The 18624-nt window shown below is 43.5% G+C and overlaps 1 protein-coding gene across 5 annotated transcripts in view; it reads right to left on the reverse strand.

The window, feature by feature from the left end:
- The window catches only part of PKD1L3 (polycystin 1 like 3, transient receptor potential channel interacting), a 70031-nt gene that overhangs the window by 2182 nt on the left and 49225 nt on the right, over positions 1-18624 (reverse strand). For all 5 annotated transcript variants that reach the window (XM_070398285.1, XM_070398287.1, XM_070398286.1 and 2 more), the window contains 11 exons: positions 15449-15589; positions 14570-14755; positions 11242-11509; positions 10227-10360; positions 6880-7007; positions 6126-6286; positions 4730-4940; positions 4188-4289; positions 2244-2375; positions 575-655; positions 84-212 (listed from right to left, as the gene is read on the reverse strand). In XM_070398285.1, coding sequence (XP_070254386.1) covers positions 132-212; positions 575-655; positions 2244-2375; positions 4188-4289; positions 4730-4940; positions 6126-6286; positions 6880-7007; positions 10227-10360; positions 11242-11509; positions 14570-14755; positions 15449-15589 — 1625 coding nt within the window. In that variant the 3' untranslated portion in view covers positions 84-131. The remainder of the gene's footprint in view (positions 1-83; positions 213-574; positions 656-2243; positions 2376-4187; positions 4290-4729; positions 4941-6125; positions 6287-6879; positions 7008-10226; positions 10361-11241; positions 11510-14569; positions 14756-15448; positions 15590-18624) is intronic.

Here is an 18624-nt window from a genome sequence, read left to right on the forward strand (position 1 = left end):
GTTGAATAGGGAGCTGCAAAGTTGGATTTTAGTGGAGAATATTGTAAGCAAATGACTCATGCTGGGCATAAGCCAGACCTTACCTTTGGCTCCCTGGGTAATGTGGATGCCTGCAGCAGTAAGGAACCCTTTCAGTCTCTGTATTTAAGCCCAGAAAGCATCTGTGAGTTTGCTTGGTTACTCCTCTGGGACTCTGCAGCGGCTTCCAGGACCTAATGAAATCAGGGCAAGGACAGTGTGAGAAATGCTCCCCGTCGGGCCGATGGTGCGCCTGCGTCTTTATTTTTAATAATCTCCCACAGCCGTCCTGGAACATTGGTTGTGTGTGTTCTGTTATTCGTTTGGCAGCAGAGCCAGTTAAATGTGTCACTCATTCTTGCAGCGTTAACCCTTTCCCAACAGTGCCAAGATCATAAACATAAGGACTTTGAGCGAAGGGCATTTTGATTCCTTACTGACAAAATTTAACAAAGTGTATTGTAAACATCTGTAATTTTCTAAGCTATGCCATGCAAAAGTAAGTACTCGCTAGCTGGTAACAGGGTTAAGACGACTGTCACAGCTGTTTACTCACGTGTGTTCTGGTGCACTGGATTCCTAACAAACTTGACAGCTTCTGTAGCAGCATATCCATCAGTGTAGCTTCTTTCCAAGTCTATTAGAAGACAAAAGGAGAAAAGCAAGTATATTGAAGGAAAAAAGTATCAAAGGTAAAAATAACATACATAGTAGGGATACTATTTCCTTTAATGATTTGCTGTTAAAATGGTATGGCTTATACAGGTATTCCCCACTTTACGCCACTTCACTTTTAGGGAAGATGTATGGTAGTACCTATTTTCACTAACCAGAGATATTGGAAGAGGACTTGCTGAAAGGGCCGGCGGGGCACATGGCCCCGCAGGCGTCCAGCAGGGACGACGACTGGCCGAGGAGCCCCCTCTCAGGCCCGTGAGATGCCCTGGCGCTGGGGGGCCGCATCGCCGCGCCTCCCGGCGCAAAGGGCGCCCCAGAGCTGCGGGTCACTGCGGAGACCGCACGCCGACCGCCGATGCCTTGGGTCACTCAGGGTCAGGCGCGCGTCTTCCCGCCCCGCGGCACCGGGCAGAGCAGGAGCACGGGCGGAAGGCGGCTCCGGACACGCCGCGCTGCGGGCAACGCGCAGCCTCCCGGAGTGGCATGGAGGCCGGCGAGGGCGCGTGGCTAAGACGCAGCTCGCGGCTGCCGGGGCTCCGAGGCTGGGCGGCTCCACTCCGCCTCCACCGTGCTGGGCCCGACAGGCTGCTGAGAGCTGCGAGGGAGGGACGGGCAGCCATGGCCGAGGCAGCGCCTGACCAGATAGGCACGGGCCCGAGGACGCCCAGACGGACCGGGCCGCCCTCGTCGGCCTCCGAGTCACTTTCGGTCCAAGCAACCGGGCGACCCAAAGGCCAGGCGGGGTGGTGGGCGGCCCGCTTCCCGGCGACGCCCACGGCGGCAGGCCTTGCATTGGAACCGAGTGGCCGGCTCCCCATCCATTAAGGGACCTCCATTTTGTACAGGACCATGTGCTCAGCAAAGGCTCCTTCCCGGAAGGAGCCCCTGCTGGTCACACCCACCATTTCTCTGGACTAACCAATGGTAATCAAGGGAAGTGCACGCCATCGCTATGACCACATAGTGATGTAATGGAACAACAGTTCGCACCTGGCCAATCGGTGGGGGGCACAGCCCGCTCTCCTGCCCCTACTCCAACCCTCTATAAAACCCCTGGTTCTATCAGGCTGCTTTCTCTTTGCCACCTGCTGCTGCGTCAGTAAGGAAGGTAGGAGAGCCAAGCCCGGGCTTGAAATAAAAGACTCATTGCTTTTGCATCCGACTGGCTGGCTCCCTGATGGACTCTTGGGAATCTTGAAATCCGGGCATAACACTTGCTTTTATGAAAAAGGCGAAATGGGAAGTGTTTGCAGTGAGCTATTATAGAAATAGTGCACACTGAACTGTTATTTTTTTTCTTTATGTAAGCTGTATATTACATCAGCTTTTACTATATGTTAGTGCTGTTTTAGGCTTGATGTATTATTACTTGGTAGGCTATTTTTGGGAGACTGGGAAAGCTTTAAAAATTTTCCCATTTAAATTGACGATAATTGCTTTTATACTTTATGCCAGTTTGGCTTTTGAAAGTTTTTACAGGAACCTGCTCTACTTTTGGATAGTGGGGAAACCTGTATATAAAATTACCAAGCCGCAGACTGACTTACCTTAAGGGACTTTCTTTCTTTACCAAAGGACATTAGAATGGCAGAAACAAAAAGGTTAATGATCACGAGTACCATCAAGATGACACTGGTGAGGATCAGAAAGGATCCCAGGACTGTGTCTAAAGCAATAATCTGGAAAGACAAAACACTTTTAATTTAAACATGGACAGTTCGATTTCTACTTTAAAAATAAGTTACGTGCTAACATTTGGGATTTATTCACATAAGAAAACACTGGTAGAAACTAGGGAGCAAAGCAAAACTACTTAAAAAGAATATTTTAGAGCAAGAATGACTGACTCTAAGGCTGTAAAAACAGTTCTCTTCAGGGCTTTCCAAGAAGAAAGCAGGTGAGTTGCAAAATTAAAATTATTCAAAGCCCATGTGAGTTCTAACAATTCCAGAAAATACAGGGGTGGGCAAAAGTAGGTTTTATACTTCATACAATCATCGATAGTAACTTCAATGTATTCACAACTTTAAACCTACAAATCAAGTGATGTTGATTTTCCAGTACTGATCAATGTTTTGCCTTGGTATTGGCTCCTTCATTTTTGGCATTGTTTAGAAAAAGACCAACAACTTAGAGGATGAATGCTTACACTAAATATCATTATGATGCAAATCTATGTCAAAACATTTCCTAGTACCAGCCTGTCATCCACTTAATTGGGTAATTATATCAAGTTTGAGTTATCTGAGTTTTTGATATAAGATTTTTCCCAATAAGTATAACTTCATTTGCCCTTCACATTATATAATATGATTTAACAAAAGTTTATTATTCTGATTGTTAGTTCTTTAGTATAGAAAGTGTTCCAGAGCCGAGGACTTCATCCCCTAGTGATTAGGGCTGGGACCACAATAAAATAATCCTCCCAAAACAGTTATTTTAGGGAGATGGCAACTTTCCACTTTAGAAACTATGTTATGTTGTCCATTTTAGTTAGTAACCTTTGAAATCTAGATTATCAGAATAAGCCTTGTTGAAAATCTTGTCAGTTTCACTAATTTGAATAGCAGTTTTTCCCTTCCCTAATCAAATCTAATATATGCTTGTGCCTTGGACCCAAGTTCTTTTTTATTTTTTTTATTTTTCGCTAAAAGTATTACAAAGGGTATTACATAAGTGTCCTTTTCCCCCCCCACCCTTGACAAGCCCCTGCCCTCCCTTACCCCCCAGTGTCTTATGTCCATTAGTTATGGTTATATGGATGCATACAAGTCCTTCGGTTGATCTCTTACTCCCCTCCCTCCTCCCCCCCAACCCTCCCTGGCCTTCCCACTGCAGTCCGACAATCGGTTTGAGGCAGCTCTGCCACTGTATTTATTATTGTTCAAAAGTTTGTAATGGATTGGACCCAAGTTCTTATCTGGGTTTCCTACTTAATTTTTTTATGTGGAATGGAAAGGGATTCTATTGGTATTTCCTGGAGAGGAATAATAGGCTCTCTGAAATGAGTATTTGTTATCAGATACGTCACAGCTCTTCTGGAATTGTACTGCCCTTTTTTAAAGTCATTTCCATTGTGTACTTCAAAGGGCCACTGCAAAGGCAGCAGCAGCCCCGTGTTAATCTGGTCAGGTACAAGAGCACAGCTCACTCCCAGTGTCCTTGGCAGTAAGATTAAGGATACAGGTAGTGAGAGAGGTGGGACCATGTGGTTAGGAAAGGGCAGGTTTCTGAAAATAGCCACCCAAAAGCTTGTATACATCGGTGGTACCCTAAACCAGAATGGCAAAGGCGCTCTCTCCCTTTTCTGGTGTTCACTGGGATAGCAGGGGCTGCATTTATAGACAGTATCCCTTTGTTAGATACAGGAGGAGCCAAAAGTAGGTTTACAGTTGTGTGGAAAATATTGTTTCCTGTACTCCTACTTTTGCCCAACCCTGCATATTCAACCAAATAGAGGTCTGTAGGGAAAACAGGATTTTTTTTTTTACCTCCTTATAATGAGAGATTCCCATCAGGAGACCAACAAAAGTCACTGCTGAGCTGACAAACGTTCGGTAGTCGGACATGCTCCATCCAAACAGCAGGTTAAACTGAAAAGAGGAAGAAAGACGGGTCGGGGTGGAGAGCAGTGGAGGCCATTGCAGTTATTTCTGTCTCGAGGTGCTTGATAGCGATGAGGTCAACATAGAACGAATGGAATAAGGAAATGCCTTAGTGGCCATTTCAATTACTATGCCTAAGAAATACATAAGATCCCTTTGTAATTACATAGTATTTTCATATAAATTTGACCTTCATTCCTGTGAGCTAAATTTTATCCCCACTTTAGAGATGAGACAAATGTGTGAATTTAAGTCCTATTGTTCAGTATGGAACTACAACCAAAACTAGCTTTCTTACTCCAATACTTTTTCTCCAAAACTCAGTGCCAGCTTCAACTGATGATTTTCCATATAGTGATCTTTTCTAAGAGAGGCAAAGTGACTCTAAGACCATAGCCCCCAGGAAAGACCGACACAGTGAGGCTCACAGCCATGGCGTAGCCTGTCAGCAGGATCACAATGACCAGCAGGAAGCCCACCACCTCATCCCAGGCTTTGGTGAGTGTTCTTCCGATGACCTGCAGCCGGGGGTTCAGATGCAGCAGCGTCCATAGCTGAACAGTTGCCAGCAGAACCAGGAAGCCCATGAGGTGAATGACAGCCGAGTTCACGTTTACTGCCTCATAGAAGCTGATGAACCTGCAGCGGGAAGGCTGACAATTACTCAGTGTGAACTGTGTGCCATCACCAATTCCTGTGCTGCCAGCTTCTCCAGTTCCCACTGCCCAGTGTAGCCGTTGTGTGAGTCCTGTTAGGTGAGATGCTTGATGTACGAATGCCGCCTTCTAGTGTGGGCTCCTGTATTTGTGCACAGGAGAGCAGAAGAAATGTGTGTGGTTGGGAGTTGTGAAGAAAACTTGAAATTTTGACCTGTAGCTGATTTCTTTACTCCAGGTTCATCCTGGAAACCAAGGCCAGCCGCCTCTATTGTGCTGCCTTGAGTTAAACCTCTTCTGTCAAAAGGAGATGAGTTAACAATGACGTGGGCCATTAGGCTGGTCTGTTTTCTGTCATGCTGTAATCCTGTACTGTCCTCTGCCAGTAGATAACTGATCCTCTAGGTTTACCAGTGCTGAGAGTAGAAAGATGATTAAACTGGAGGTGAGGGGTGTTCATAACCAATTAGGAGTTGTTTTTTTTTGTTTTTTTTTAGGTTTTGTTATTTGAGAGACGCATTCATAATTTTGTTGCAGCATCCAGACCACCATAGATATGAGCATGTTGGCATTCAATCACAATTCTTTTATTGTCTAAAAACTAGGCAATGCCACACAACAGGCTGGACCTCAGCTGCCAGCATCATTCAGACTGTACAGACCCACTGTCCCTGCATAACAGCCCTCTGCAAGGCCTTCCTGGGACAGTGCCTCAGTCTTACACAGATCAGTGGCCCAGGCTGTTGACCATGAAAGGTTAGAAAAGGTTGATCAGGGGCACCAGAATGGGTGAACATCCCTACCCAGAAAGCAGCTGCTTTGGATTTAAGTATGTGCTACCTGTTGTGGTTTTACTTAAAAGATGACCATTTGTCTTGTCTTAGGTTTTATTCCTTGGCCAGGGTGCACAATAATGACCCAGGTGGTAAATAGGACACATCCAGGCCCTGTGCTGTGAAAGGCAGAAGAACTTGATCAGCAATATAAGCTTTCTAGTTCATTGTTTTCTCTGCCGGGGACATTAGTCTGAGGTTTCTGTTTAACGCTGGTTTTATACAAAAATACCAAAGCAGTGGAGGAGGAGAGGAAGTTTGAAAGAATCCTGTGTGAATCAGGACACTTTGGACGTCGAGGAGGAACATCTGTTGCTTCTCGGGCCCCCTCTTACCTGTCACGGTCGTGGTGGTATTGTGCCATGTTCTTCTTATGTAGAGAAATAAGCTTGATGTCAAGCATCAAGATGGCAAAGCTGGTAAGGATTATGCTCATGTTCAGAATGTTTTTCTTCCTCGTTAAGAACCTCCATCTCTGCTGTTTCAGCCGGCGACCCTAAACAGACAGCACCGTCACTGCTGCTTGCCTGAACCGTTAGCTGCGTCTCTCCCTAATGAAATGTCATGAACACTGGCAAAGCGCGCTCAGCTGGGGACTTGGATCTGACCTGGGCACAACGTTATAGTCTCAGTTCTGCTCTGTAGTCGCTCAGAGCTGCTGCTTACAAAAAGGTGGCCTTCTCTAATACAGCTTTCACTGGGTACAGTCATTTTTCTCATTGCTTAAACTTAATTTAAAAAGTTTCTAAGTTAGTTATCAAGCCTGAAAATAAAGAAAACACTGTGTTTGGCTTAAGATATGTTATCTTTTGCGTACAGCATCTGTGTTTTGAGTACTTGCTCTGTTCATCGTGCTTTCAGTCTTGCTGTTGCTTTATAGGGTTAATAACACTGCACACAAGATAATCTTTATACAGACCTAGTTCTTTAACTCTTGAAAACTGAAAGAGCTACTTTGTGGAAAACTAGTCAGCCTTTAACTGAAGTCAAGTTTCTGGAAAAGACCAAATCAGCTATAATTCAAGCAATAATAGCTCATTGTGTAGCTCCCCATATAATACCTGGCAAGCTTGAGAATTTTCAACTCACCTGTATGAAGCCGTAGTAACAGATTAGTAGATAATAGATGACTTGTGAGGCAATAGACCAGGCAAAGTCCTTCCTTGATGTCTGAAGGGAAGTTAAAGTGTCCAGTCTTACAGAGGCGAAGAAAGCACCTGAAAATAACATTGAGTCATGAGTCTTAAGAACTTTCCCTTCAAACTCTGTCTTTGAAATAACCCCAACTGTCGCTCTATTATTTGTTTCAAATGTTCTTGGGTTTCTAAGCTCAGTATTTCCTCTAGAGGTGTCATGAATAGTAAATGAAATCATGTGCAAAGCTATTGGAGAAATGTGCTTATTGCATTAAAAGTTAGTAGAGGGGAGAGGATTATACTGTTGATCCCACCTAGAGGGCAGCGTCAATGACTGAATAGCTGTTACAGGTGTTACCCTTATGAGTTAGAATAGCCGCAGGGATGTACAGACCTAGTGTTGGAACCTGGTGTTTTACAGAGAGCTGATCACTGCAATGTAAAATGGGGACAACAGAGTCAAACGTAAGTGTGGTACTTTCGTTTAAAGCTATTTACAATATATTTTCAGAAAGTAGTATGATTAAAATGCTTTGAACAATTTCAAATGTATTTAAAGCATTAATATTATCCCATGAATACTCAGATGTTTGTATGAGGATAGACTTAAAAAGTTTCAGACTCCACCTAGAAAGACAGTGATTTTGTTGCAGTTTTATAAAGTATGAAAGATCTTGTGAATATAACTATTCACAAAGCCCCAAAATATTAGAACTAAGATATACCCTTAGTAGAAAGTGCCATTTTAAGAACAAATTCCGACTTCACATAGTTAGCTCTCAAGACTGGGACTTTCTGCCCTAACCGGTTTGGCTCAGTGGATAGAGCATCGGCCTGCAGAATCAAGGGTCCCAGGTTCTATTCTGGTCAAGGGCATGTACCTTGGTTGCGGGCACATCCCCAGGGGGGAGTGTGCATGAGGCAACTGATAGATGTTTCTCTCTCATTGATGTTTCTAACTCTATCCCTCTCCCTTCCTCTCTGTAAAAAATCAATAAAATATATATTTTAAAAAAAGAAAGCCTTAAAAAAAAAAAAAAGACTGGGACTTTCCCTCAGGAAGTAAGTATAGGGAAGTGGTGTACTCTGTGTGGGTCTGGGAAGAAGAAATTCCTGATTAGAAGTAAACCCTGGTGGTAAATAGAAGGACACTTGTGGGCAAATTCTGGGGGAGAGAAGAAAGAAAAGGATTAGGACAGACCTCCTGTTAAAGGTAGGGGAATTCAATGTACCAGTTTCCCTCTAGTCCCTTAACAAAATGCCTCTACAATGACAACGAAGGGATGAAAAATGACTAAGGTAAAGAAGAGGGCAAATGAGAGGAACAAACTGGAAGCTGGAAAATGGACAGATGACACTGACTCAGCAGATTCAAGAAAGCTGAAACCTAAGCAGTAAGAAGCCAGCCCATTCTTACCACAAACCCCAGAAAGGCTGGGAAATGAGGGGCAGCAGGTGCCTCTGAAGGCAGAGGGTCAATTGGAACTGAAAGTGGAAATGATGGCAAGAATGAACTTAAACAGATCCCAGATTTCCTCCCTGTCACAACCAGATATCCACCCATCCTGCCTTCCACTACCCCAAGACTAAAGGTTTATTTCCTAGTGACGCTGAACTAGAGAGAAATCTGAACTCAGAGTACATCTGCAAGTCTATGGAAGAGGGACTTAAGAGGAAGTTTACATACTGCATGGTGAGATCCTTACTCCCCTCAGCTTCTTTAACAGGCTTATCCTCAAGACAGGTGTTGGAGGCGTCCCTCCTGAAAACTGACTGCCCAAGAGAAAAGACAGGTGCCAGCTGACAAGCTCTATCCACGCACACAGTTCCTAATTAGCATTGTTTTTTTTTTGTTTTTTTACTGTCTCAAATATGAAAGAACAGCCAGATACTTAAAACTCTAACATTAAAAACCAGAAATTAAAGCAAATAAATAAAAAGCTCAGGGAAATTAGAGAAAATGAAGAAGCTGATAAAAACAAAATGAACCTACAGTATCCTCAGAGAGTTGAGAGGATATTGATTCCATAAACAGGAGACTATGCAAAAGAAATATGAGAACACAATTCTTAGAAATTAAAATATAAAGATGAAAATTTCAAATGGTTTAGAAATTGAAGTAATCTTTCGGAAATAAGATGGAAAATAGCGAAAACCTAAGAAAATCAGAGGATCAGTCCAGGATTTCCTACCTCAAAATTCTAGGAATGTCAGGAAGAGAAAATAGAAGGGAAGTTTACAAAGAAATGCAAATAAAACTTATCAGAGCTTAGGGACACATTTTCAGAGGAAAGGCCTTACAACGAGGTCGGTCAGATCCTTTCATAACCCTGGGGACAAAGACAATTCTAAAAACCTGGGTGTGGGACCATCATATTAACAGTATGAGAAGTTAGAAGGCAATGGACTGTACTTTCCAAAAAACAATTGTATCCAGTCAAATAAGCAACCAAATGTGATGACAGAAATTTTTTTTTAACATGTAAGGCTTCAAAAAATGTACTTCCCTTATATCCTTCCAGGAAGTTACTGTAGGATGTGCTCCAGCAAAATGAGAAGTAAACCAAGAGAGGAAGACATGGGATCTAGGAGAAAGGAGGCCCAACTGAGGAGAGAAGTGAAGATAATCCCTGGGGTGGCAGGGAAGGGAGAGTTAGGTTAAGACTCTAGAGCAGGCCTGGAGAATAACCAATCCCACTGTACCAAAAGGATCACAAAATGATAGCTTATGTGATACTTTTGAACAGAATGAGATTTACTTCTAGGAAGAGTTTGGTTCATCTCCAATTAATAGAATGCATACAAAACCAAAAACAAACAAAAACTATAGGGAAAACAAACAGTTATGAAAGAAAAGGAATTGTAATACATTACATAGCTAATCTTTGAAAAATATATTATCATAACAATGGAAATACTCAATATTAACCATAAGTTATATTGGGAAAATGAGAAAAGGAGAAGGTAAGTATAGTATGTGTACGTTAGGGATATTTGTGGGTATAAGAAAGTTAAATCTTCATGTCATAAAAAACACTATCTAAAACTGGAAGATTCATGAAATAGCTAATAATCATGTTAATTTTTAAACTCCAAAAGAACCAGTTAAAAAATCTGAAAGTTTCTCAAGGGTATAAGAATGAGGTGGGGTATGAGGACTGCTAGGTTTTGCCTAACTATTTGACTTTTAAAATTATATTATGTGTAATAACTTTAATTAAAATAGTGTCTTTTAATGATGTAAGAAATCGGGACTTCTGAGATACCAGGTCAGAGGGAGGAGAGAAGAGGCCTTCGTACCCACATTGTTGGATTCCAGAATCAGGGTCACTACACAGAACAGGTTCACGTTAGCATTGAAGACCACAAATTCCACAAAGAGGCTTTGGGTGCGACGGTCTAGCCAGCGGGTCTGTTCAAGATGCTGCAGAACTCTGGGAAGACAGGGACAGGCCTGCTACTTGCTCCACTCAACCTTGCAAAGGAGCTAAATGCCCTGGCAGTTCCAGTATTACTCAGACCAGATGAGAAGCTACATTCCTTGACCTAGATGCCCTGTGCAGTGTTTGATAATTACCAATGCCCACACTTTCACTGTGATAACGTGAATGTAAAAGACTATAGTAAGGATCAAGTTTTCACAATAGTAGTCACACCAAGGTTAAACGTTCAAAAGAATATATTTGGCATTTGAAGTGTGAGGTAGAATTTTATATGCTCTGTCAACTACTTCTTTTTGAAGTGTTAAATGCTACTCTTTACTAATATTCAGTTTTGAGAGGTGTAAGGGGTCGAAATGTCATTTGATTGGCATTGTTTTTAATGTCTTGCTATAAATTTAAATGAATAATAATTTAACTTAGACATTTTCATACATAATGACAAAGACTCTCAGGATTCATATAAACACTAATCTAGATCTCTCTGACAGTTTATTTTGGGCATTTGAATTTTGGATTATTTGTGGTTCTTATGAAGGGTAGTGTTCTCTCTTATGTTTGAAGAGTATAGTTTGCCCAAGCTAGACTTACTGAGTTTAGCTGCAGCAAGGATTGAATTTGTTATGTCTTTCCAGATGAGAAAAAGAATGAGATTTGGCAAACCGGCATGCTAAAACATAACCCTGTAGTTTGAGATTGAACAAGGAATTTTCAAACTAAAAGATACATTTCCTTAAAAGCCTCAAATAAAGGTGTCTACAAGTGTCATTATAGTTGCTGTCAAACTACTCAAATGGGTCCTAATTCCTACTTGTCCTAAGAACGGACCGAAGCAAACATCTTGGTCCTCTTGTTTAGGGCTCAGGCTCGCTCACCTGGTTGCCGAACTAGAGTTCCTTCCAAGTCTGACAGCGTATCCTCCCGAGTAAGTGGCAAACTCCCCTTGGACGGGGTAGCCACCCAGTGTCTCCTGATTTTGATAATGCCAAATGCTGTCTGATTCTGTGTTGTTTGTTTCAGGGGGGCTCCAGTTAACCCCATAGTTCTCTGTATCCTCCAGATCTTGATGAGATGGCTTCAGAATGCGAATCTGACGAAGCAGAACATTGCCCAAAAGAAAGGAGTTCCCATCGGTAATAAATCCTAGTGAGAGAGTACAGGAAGCCATTGTAAAAACTGCCTTGTTATGTTCTTAACAAACACTGCAGTTTCACCACCGTTTTTAAAAACATTTTTGGAGTTTCCAGTTAATGCAACTAGATGTAATTCAGGGGTCCTCAAACTTTTTAAACAGGGGGCCAGTTCACTGTCCCTCAGACCGTTGGAGGGCTGGACTATAGTTTAAAAAACAACTATGAACAAATTCCTATGCATACAGCGGCAGCAAAAACACCCGGCAGGCCGGATAAATGTTTTCGGCGGGCCGCATGTGGCCCGCGGGCCGTAGTTTGAAGACCCCTGAACTAGACAATGTATAGGTAATGGTCTATCAGTGGTCGGCAAACTCATTAGTCAACAGAGCCAAATATCAACAGTACAACAATTGAAATTTCTTTTGAGAGCCAAATTTTTTAAACTTAAACTATATAGGTAGGTACACTGTTATGAACTTAATTAGGGTACTCCTAAGGCTTAGGAAGAGCCACACTCAAGGGGCCAAAGAGCCGCATGTGGCTCTCCAGCCGCAGTTTGCTGACCACTGGTCTAGGTAGATCATGACAACTGAGGGAGATAGTGGAATATGAGGTCCCTTACTTGTGTCTTTCAGTAATAATCTGGCAGGTCCCTGCAGACAGAAGTGCCTTTGTGGGCATTTTGAGATTTAGTGGGCGACTGTGAAACTCCATGAAGTCCAAGACAAACAAGGTCCGTTTTGAGAAGGTAGGTCCCCCAATGGCTAACTCACCAATTGTGGGCCTGGCTACAGATCTACAAACAGCTCTGTCCTGTGGGCGTTGCTACAGTGCCATTTGACCTTGATCCTGCCACCAGCACCACATGCCAAGGGACTCAGGAGGGGTCATTCCTTCTGTGCCTCAGATAATAGGCCTGCAGAAGTCAGTCCTGATTGATTATCTGCCACGAATGGCTTGGGCTTCAATGTTCCTGAAAACAACTGGACTAAGAGGACTGGGCTACGTCAATTCTGAAAGTAAAGATTTTTAGAATTGAAGAGATAACCCATGTTAGGGCTGATTTTTACTGTGCTTCACCCATGTCTACCTAGTTATGTTTCTTTATTGCCATCTACAAATTGCTGCTGCAATCTGGTGATTCCAGGTAATTCATTTTCCAGGTATGTCCAGGTAATTCATGTACACTTTGGTTCTAGATTAGCCAGAGCTTCTAGTTCACCAGTTAACAATAGCTAGCACTTATCCAGTGAATACCATGTGCTGATACACTAAACACTTAGATACACTAAGCTTTTGTTTTGTTTTGTTAATCCTCACCCAAGGATTTCCATTTATTTTTAGGGAGAGTGGAAGAGAGAAAGACAGAGAGAAACTCATCAATTGGTTGCCTCCTGCACAAGCCCCGACCAGGGCCCGGGCTGGGGAGGAGTCTGCAACCAAGGTACGTGCCCTTGACCAGAATCGAACCCGGGACTCTTTGGTCTGCAGGCCGGTGCTCTATCCACTGAGCCAAACCAGGACACTGTACTGCAGAACCAAGTAGTCCAAGAAGAGAACTGGACCTATCCTAATGGCAGCAGCTTAGTCACCTGCAGCTCAGTTTCCTTTTTAGTCAGTATTTTATTCAGCACAGGGTTACCGACTGCAAATTGAACGTGCCCTGATCCTAGAACTGTCGCTACCTAAAACTGAACTAGAAAGAATCAACATGCACCAAATAGGAGTAAAAATCTCTCCTAAAGGCACCTCGTACATCCTAAAGGCACCTCGTACATCTTTAAGAAAAGACTGTGAATGTTTGCCGAGATGAATGTCCTTTCGATTTTTTCAGGTGTTCTAAATTCCAACAGGAAGCCACCAATCCTGAGCTAAATGAATGCAACAATTTCCAGAATACAGCTTACTGAACAGGATATAAAGTAATAATATGACAGATTGTTGGTAACTGGTGAAAAATACTGAACAAGAAGCATTCTTTAGGGAAGACACTGTTTAGCATTTCTGCAACACTGTCCAGGGCAAAGCCTACCAACTGCTCTTGATGGTGAGTTTCTTTAAAGATACAGACCATATTATAGCCATCTTTCTATCATTAGCTCCTCGGAAGTTCCCAGCATACTAGGTGCTCAATATATATTTGTGCAACTGAACTGGATAACTAAACAAGAAAAGTTACAAACACATCACAGACTTGGAAAGATTGCACACAAGGCAATGTATCCAACAGATCTTTCTGGTTACCATTTTGCTGGTTCTGTGCTTACTGAACAACCTTCTCAGCCACATGTGGTTCTCTCTGCAAGGAGGCAACCAGTCCCAGGGACCACTCCCGTTACTTTTTTAAAATATATTTTTATTGATTTCAGAGAGGAAGGGAGAGGGAGAGAGCAATAGAAACATCAATGATGAGAGAGAATCATTGATCGGCTGCCTCCTGCACGCTCCCTACTGGGGATTGAGCCCACAACCCAGGCATGTGCCCCTGGCCAGAATCAAACCTGGACCCTTCAGTCCTCGGGCCGACGCTCCATCCACTGAGCCAAACCCGCTAGGGCCCTCCCGTTACTTTTTATGCTATAAGGCAGGGGTGGGGAACGTCCAGCCAGCAGGCCACATCAGGCCCTCAAAATCATTTGTCTGGTGCTGCCAAGGCATTAGGGGTGAGTTAATTAGATATTTAACCAAACAGCAGGCTAATTTTTAAGGTGATAATTTTGAATTGCCCGCGAATGTTGTAAATATCCCAATGGCCCTGGGCAGAAAGGAGGTTCCCAACCCCTGCTATGAGTGAATAAATCCTCACTCATATCAGCCTCTTGTGAGACTCACCAGTGGGGATCCACCCCAGGGGCCTGATCACCCTTGACTGGAGAGACATAACCCTGAACCTGCTCAGATGAGGTCCAGGGAGTGGAATCCTTGGGGTGCCGCACTTTCCCCCTCATGGGTGCAGCCATGTGGAAAAGGTAGCTGACCTTTCTCCCGTGTCCAGCACGTCATGGTGGGGTGTCTGGGAAAGTAACTGAACCCCACAGTTGCGTGGCTGGGCCCAGGACTGTGTCCTTACCTCTGTGATCCCCGTACAGGTTGGGAAGGAGGGTGTGCCTGGCCCAGGGGTAGAAGTGCTGCAGAAGGCTGATCTCCGAGAAGCCGTGAGAAAAGCTCTTCCTGAGAGCCCGATGGAGGTGGAAGCGGCTGGGGTTCTGCGAGGAGTGGACCGCGGTCATCAACAGGACCAGGAAGAGGATTTGTGCTATTGCAGAGAACACAACCATCACTGAGCCTTTAGCTTAGACAGCCTCTACAGCTTTTTCTTCATGTTTTCTAAGTCTACAATACACTTCCACAGGCCAAAAGCAGTAAAAAAAAAAAATTGACAATTTCACATGGTTTAACCTAATAATTGTAAACATAAGCAAAAACATTTGGCTGTTAGTGATTATATCTATATATATATCCCTTCCAAGAATCATTCTGCCACTAATTAGAAATTTTACTTACGATACATAAAATCCCACATACAATTTTTGTATTTTAGTTCTTAAAACTAAAGCCTCCTCCCCCCCCCCCCCCCCCCCCTCCCCCGTGTTCACAAGAAGGGAAGGCACAGTGGAAACATCTCTCTCCTTGGGGTCAGGGAAGCAGCTGGGTAACAGCTCCAGGCAGGACAGGATACCCATTTTGAGAGCACATCCGTTCTCCCTCCACCCTGTGAAGGAGGTGGATCCAGTTTTGGTCTTACGTTCCGTAGGTAGAGAAAGTGACTTACGCAAGCACTCAGTGAGATCTCCAGACTTCAGGAGTCCCTGTTTACCCACCACCCTGTTTTCCGGAGCCCAGAAATGAACGCCTTAAAATGCCCTTACCCTCCCCTAGTTCCCATTTATCCCCGCCCCCGTCCTCGCTGGGCACTGTGCTGCGGCATCGACACGCCCCACCTCCATACCGAAAATCTCCCCCGTCAGCTTGAAGAGCTGCTTCTCTTTCAAGGTTCTTTCTGGGCGCGTAACTGGACTGTTCATAGCTGGCGCTACATAGACGGGGTTCCTCTTATCTCTTGAACCAGGCGATGATGGAGGACATTTTGCTGTCAGAAATTCAAATATAGGCCAAGAAATGTTATGTTTTGTTAAGCAATTGTTCATCGGTGTTTGTTGAGCATCTATTACGAGTACCTCCTGTTAAATGTTGAAGAAACAAAGAAAACCCCTAAGGAGATGCTCCTGCTACCATGATGGACTTCTTAGCCTATAAAATTGGTTTTCAGCCTGAAGTTAAGTCTGCTCAGTTGCTATAAAAGTTTCTAACTTGCTTACTCCATTTCTGTGCTTATCTTGGACTAGAAACAAACAGTTCTAGCCAGTGGGGCACATGTTGGGAGCACACCCCAGGGTGCTTCTCAAACTTTAACATTCACAGTTTTGTTAAGTGCAGGTTCTGGGGTGAAGTCCGAGATTCTGCATCGCCGGCAATTCCAGGACACGCGGCCAACGTTCCTAGTGATAATGTTCACCACTGCAGAGCTAATCCTATTTTACAGTCTATTTGAAGCAGCGCTAGTGCTACCCTCATCCTCACTGGCTGAGGAAGTCTAACAGACGACTGAAGGCAGGACTTTACTTCCCATTTCACCCACTGTGGGGTCACTTCCACTCCTCGTTGCACTAATCCATATGCAAAACCTATAGGCTCTTTACTTTTTATATATTTTTATTGATTTCAGAGAGGGAGAGAGAGATAGAAACATCAATGATGAGAGAGATCATTGATCAGCTGCCTCCTGCACGCCCCCTACGGGGGATTGAGCCTGCAACCCGAACATGTGCCCTGACCAGGAATTGAACCGTGACCTCCTGGTTCATAGGTTGATGCTCAACCACTGAGCCACACGGGCTGTGATCCTTACATTCCTACTAGCCATTCCTAATACTGAATTCAGCCTCTGCCTACTTCTTGATCTAATACTTTTCTATGACTCTCACGCACAGTCTTAGCATTTACAGTAAAAAGGCCTCTCTATGGCCTCTACTTATGACCAAAAAGTACACGGAGAAGTCCCATTGCTGGCTCTGTAGTTCTTGCAACTGTATTACCTACACTAGGGTGCTATAATGCTCCCAGCCCAGTAATGCTAACACTCCTGACAAAGTTACAGCATACTCCTTCCCAGTCCTTATGAGACGCAATCATACCCAGTTCTCTACACCAGACAGACTTAAAATCATATCTTCCACCAACCACACAGCACTAGTAATTGCAGCCACCCTTATTCAAACCCGGGAAGCCATATAGTAGGAGCCCTGCCCTGCTAATCGCACACGGCCTCACCTCCTCAGTACTACTCCCCCGGCAAACTCAAATTATGAACGAATTCACAGCCAAACTATAACTTTAGCTCATGGCCTACAAACAATTCTTCCACCAATAGTAGCACGATGACTGCTAGCAAATCTTACTAATCCAGCTTTACCCCCAACAGTTATTTTAACTGGAGAATTCCTCGTAGTTATAATCAACAGTCTCATGGTCTAATGTACCTATCACCCTTACAGGAGCTGACATCGTTATTACCGCCCTCTGTCCCCCCTACATACTAATTAAAACGAGGAAAACGCATCACAGAAACAACATTAAACCATCCTCACATGAGGAAACACCCTAACAGTACACTCGCTGCCCCTCCTCCCACCCACCTACCCTGAAATAATTTTGGGAACCTTGTACTATATGGCTTCATGAGGACATAATAAACTAAAAATACTTATTTACTGAAAGAATATGCAAGAACTGCTAATTCCTGCCTCCACATATATCAGTATGGCCTTTATGGGAGTTATCCATTGGTCTTAGAAACTAAAAAATTAGTGCAACTCCAAATAAAAGTAGTGATTTCTATTTGCTTCCTCAATACTAATTTCTCTACTTTACTAATCCTACCAATCGCAGCAACCACCTCTAATACCTATGAAAGCCAGATGTGTCCTCGCTATGTACAAACTACAATTTCATACACTTATCACTAGTCGAATCCAACAAAATTTATCCAATTGGGCCAAGAAAGAACCATCTCAAATTGACTCTGAATAACTATTCAAACTCTAAAAACAACACTTAACCTTAAGCTAGACTACTTCCCAGTAACATAGGGTGTCCCTCAAAAATGTGTACACACTTTAACAGCTGATAACTCACTCCTTTTCAGGTTTAACTGATTTGAAATAATGGGTGAACCCAGACTAAGCTTTGAACAAAGAAAATTTATCCTAAAGTGCCACTAGACTTTTTTTAATGGGAATACATAAACGATAAAGTTTATGGTACAAAACCCGCAACAGTCGATAAATTGAGGGCACACAAATACTGAATGAAATGATTCTTGACGTCTGTGACTATTGCTTCTCATTATCAGCAATGCCTAGACCAGAATGGTCATTCGTTTAAAAACAGGCATTGAGCACCCGGCCAGCGTGGCTCAGTGGTGAGTGTCGCCTATGAACCGGGAGGTCATGGTTTGATTACCGGTTGGGGCACATGCCGGGTTGTGGGCTGGATCTCCAGTGGGGTGCATTCTGGAGGTGGCCAATCAATGATTCTCTCTCATCATTGATGTCTCGCTCTCTCTTCATTCCTCTCAAATAAAAAAAATAAAAATAACATAAAAATAAAAATAGGCATTGACAAAAAATTATTCATTTCTGGAGGTTTCTTTAGATTCTGAAAATGTATGTTAAACACTGACTTTACTTTTAATATTTATTTTGATTTCAGAGAGGAAGGGAGAGGGAGAGAGACAGAAACATCAATGATGGGAGAGAATCATTGATGGGCCGCCTCCCACATGACCCCCACCGGGAATCCAGCCCGCAACCCATGCATGTGCCCTGACTGGTCATTGAACCATGACCTCCTGGTTCATAGGCTGATGCTCATAAACACTGACTTTAAAAAAATATATATATTTTATTGATTTTTTTACAGAGAGGAAGGGAGAGGGATTGAGAGTTAGAAACATCAATGAGAGAGAAACATCAATCAGCTGCCTCCTGCACACCCCCTACTGGGGATGTGCCCGCAACCAAGGTACATGCCCTTGACCGGAACCGAACCTGGGACCCTTGAGTC

Source organism: Myotis yumanensis, unplaced genomic scaffold, assembly GCF_028538775.1.
Source record: "Myotis yumanensis isolate MYYU_CA2020_CCGP unplaced genomic scaffold, mMyoYum1.0.hap1 SCAF_18, whole genome shotgun sequence".
NCBI classification, from domain to species: domain Eukaryota; kingdom Metazoa; phylum Chordata; class Mammalia; order Chiroptera; family Vespertilionidae; genus Myotis; species Myotis yumanensis.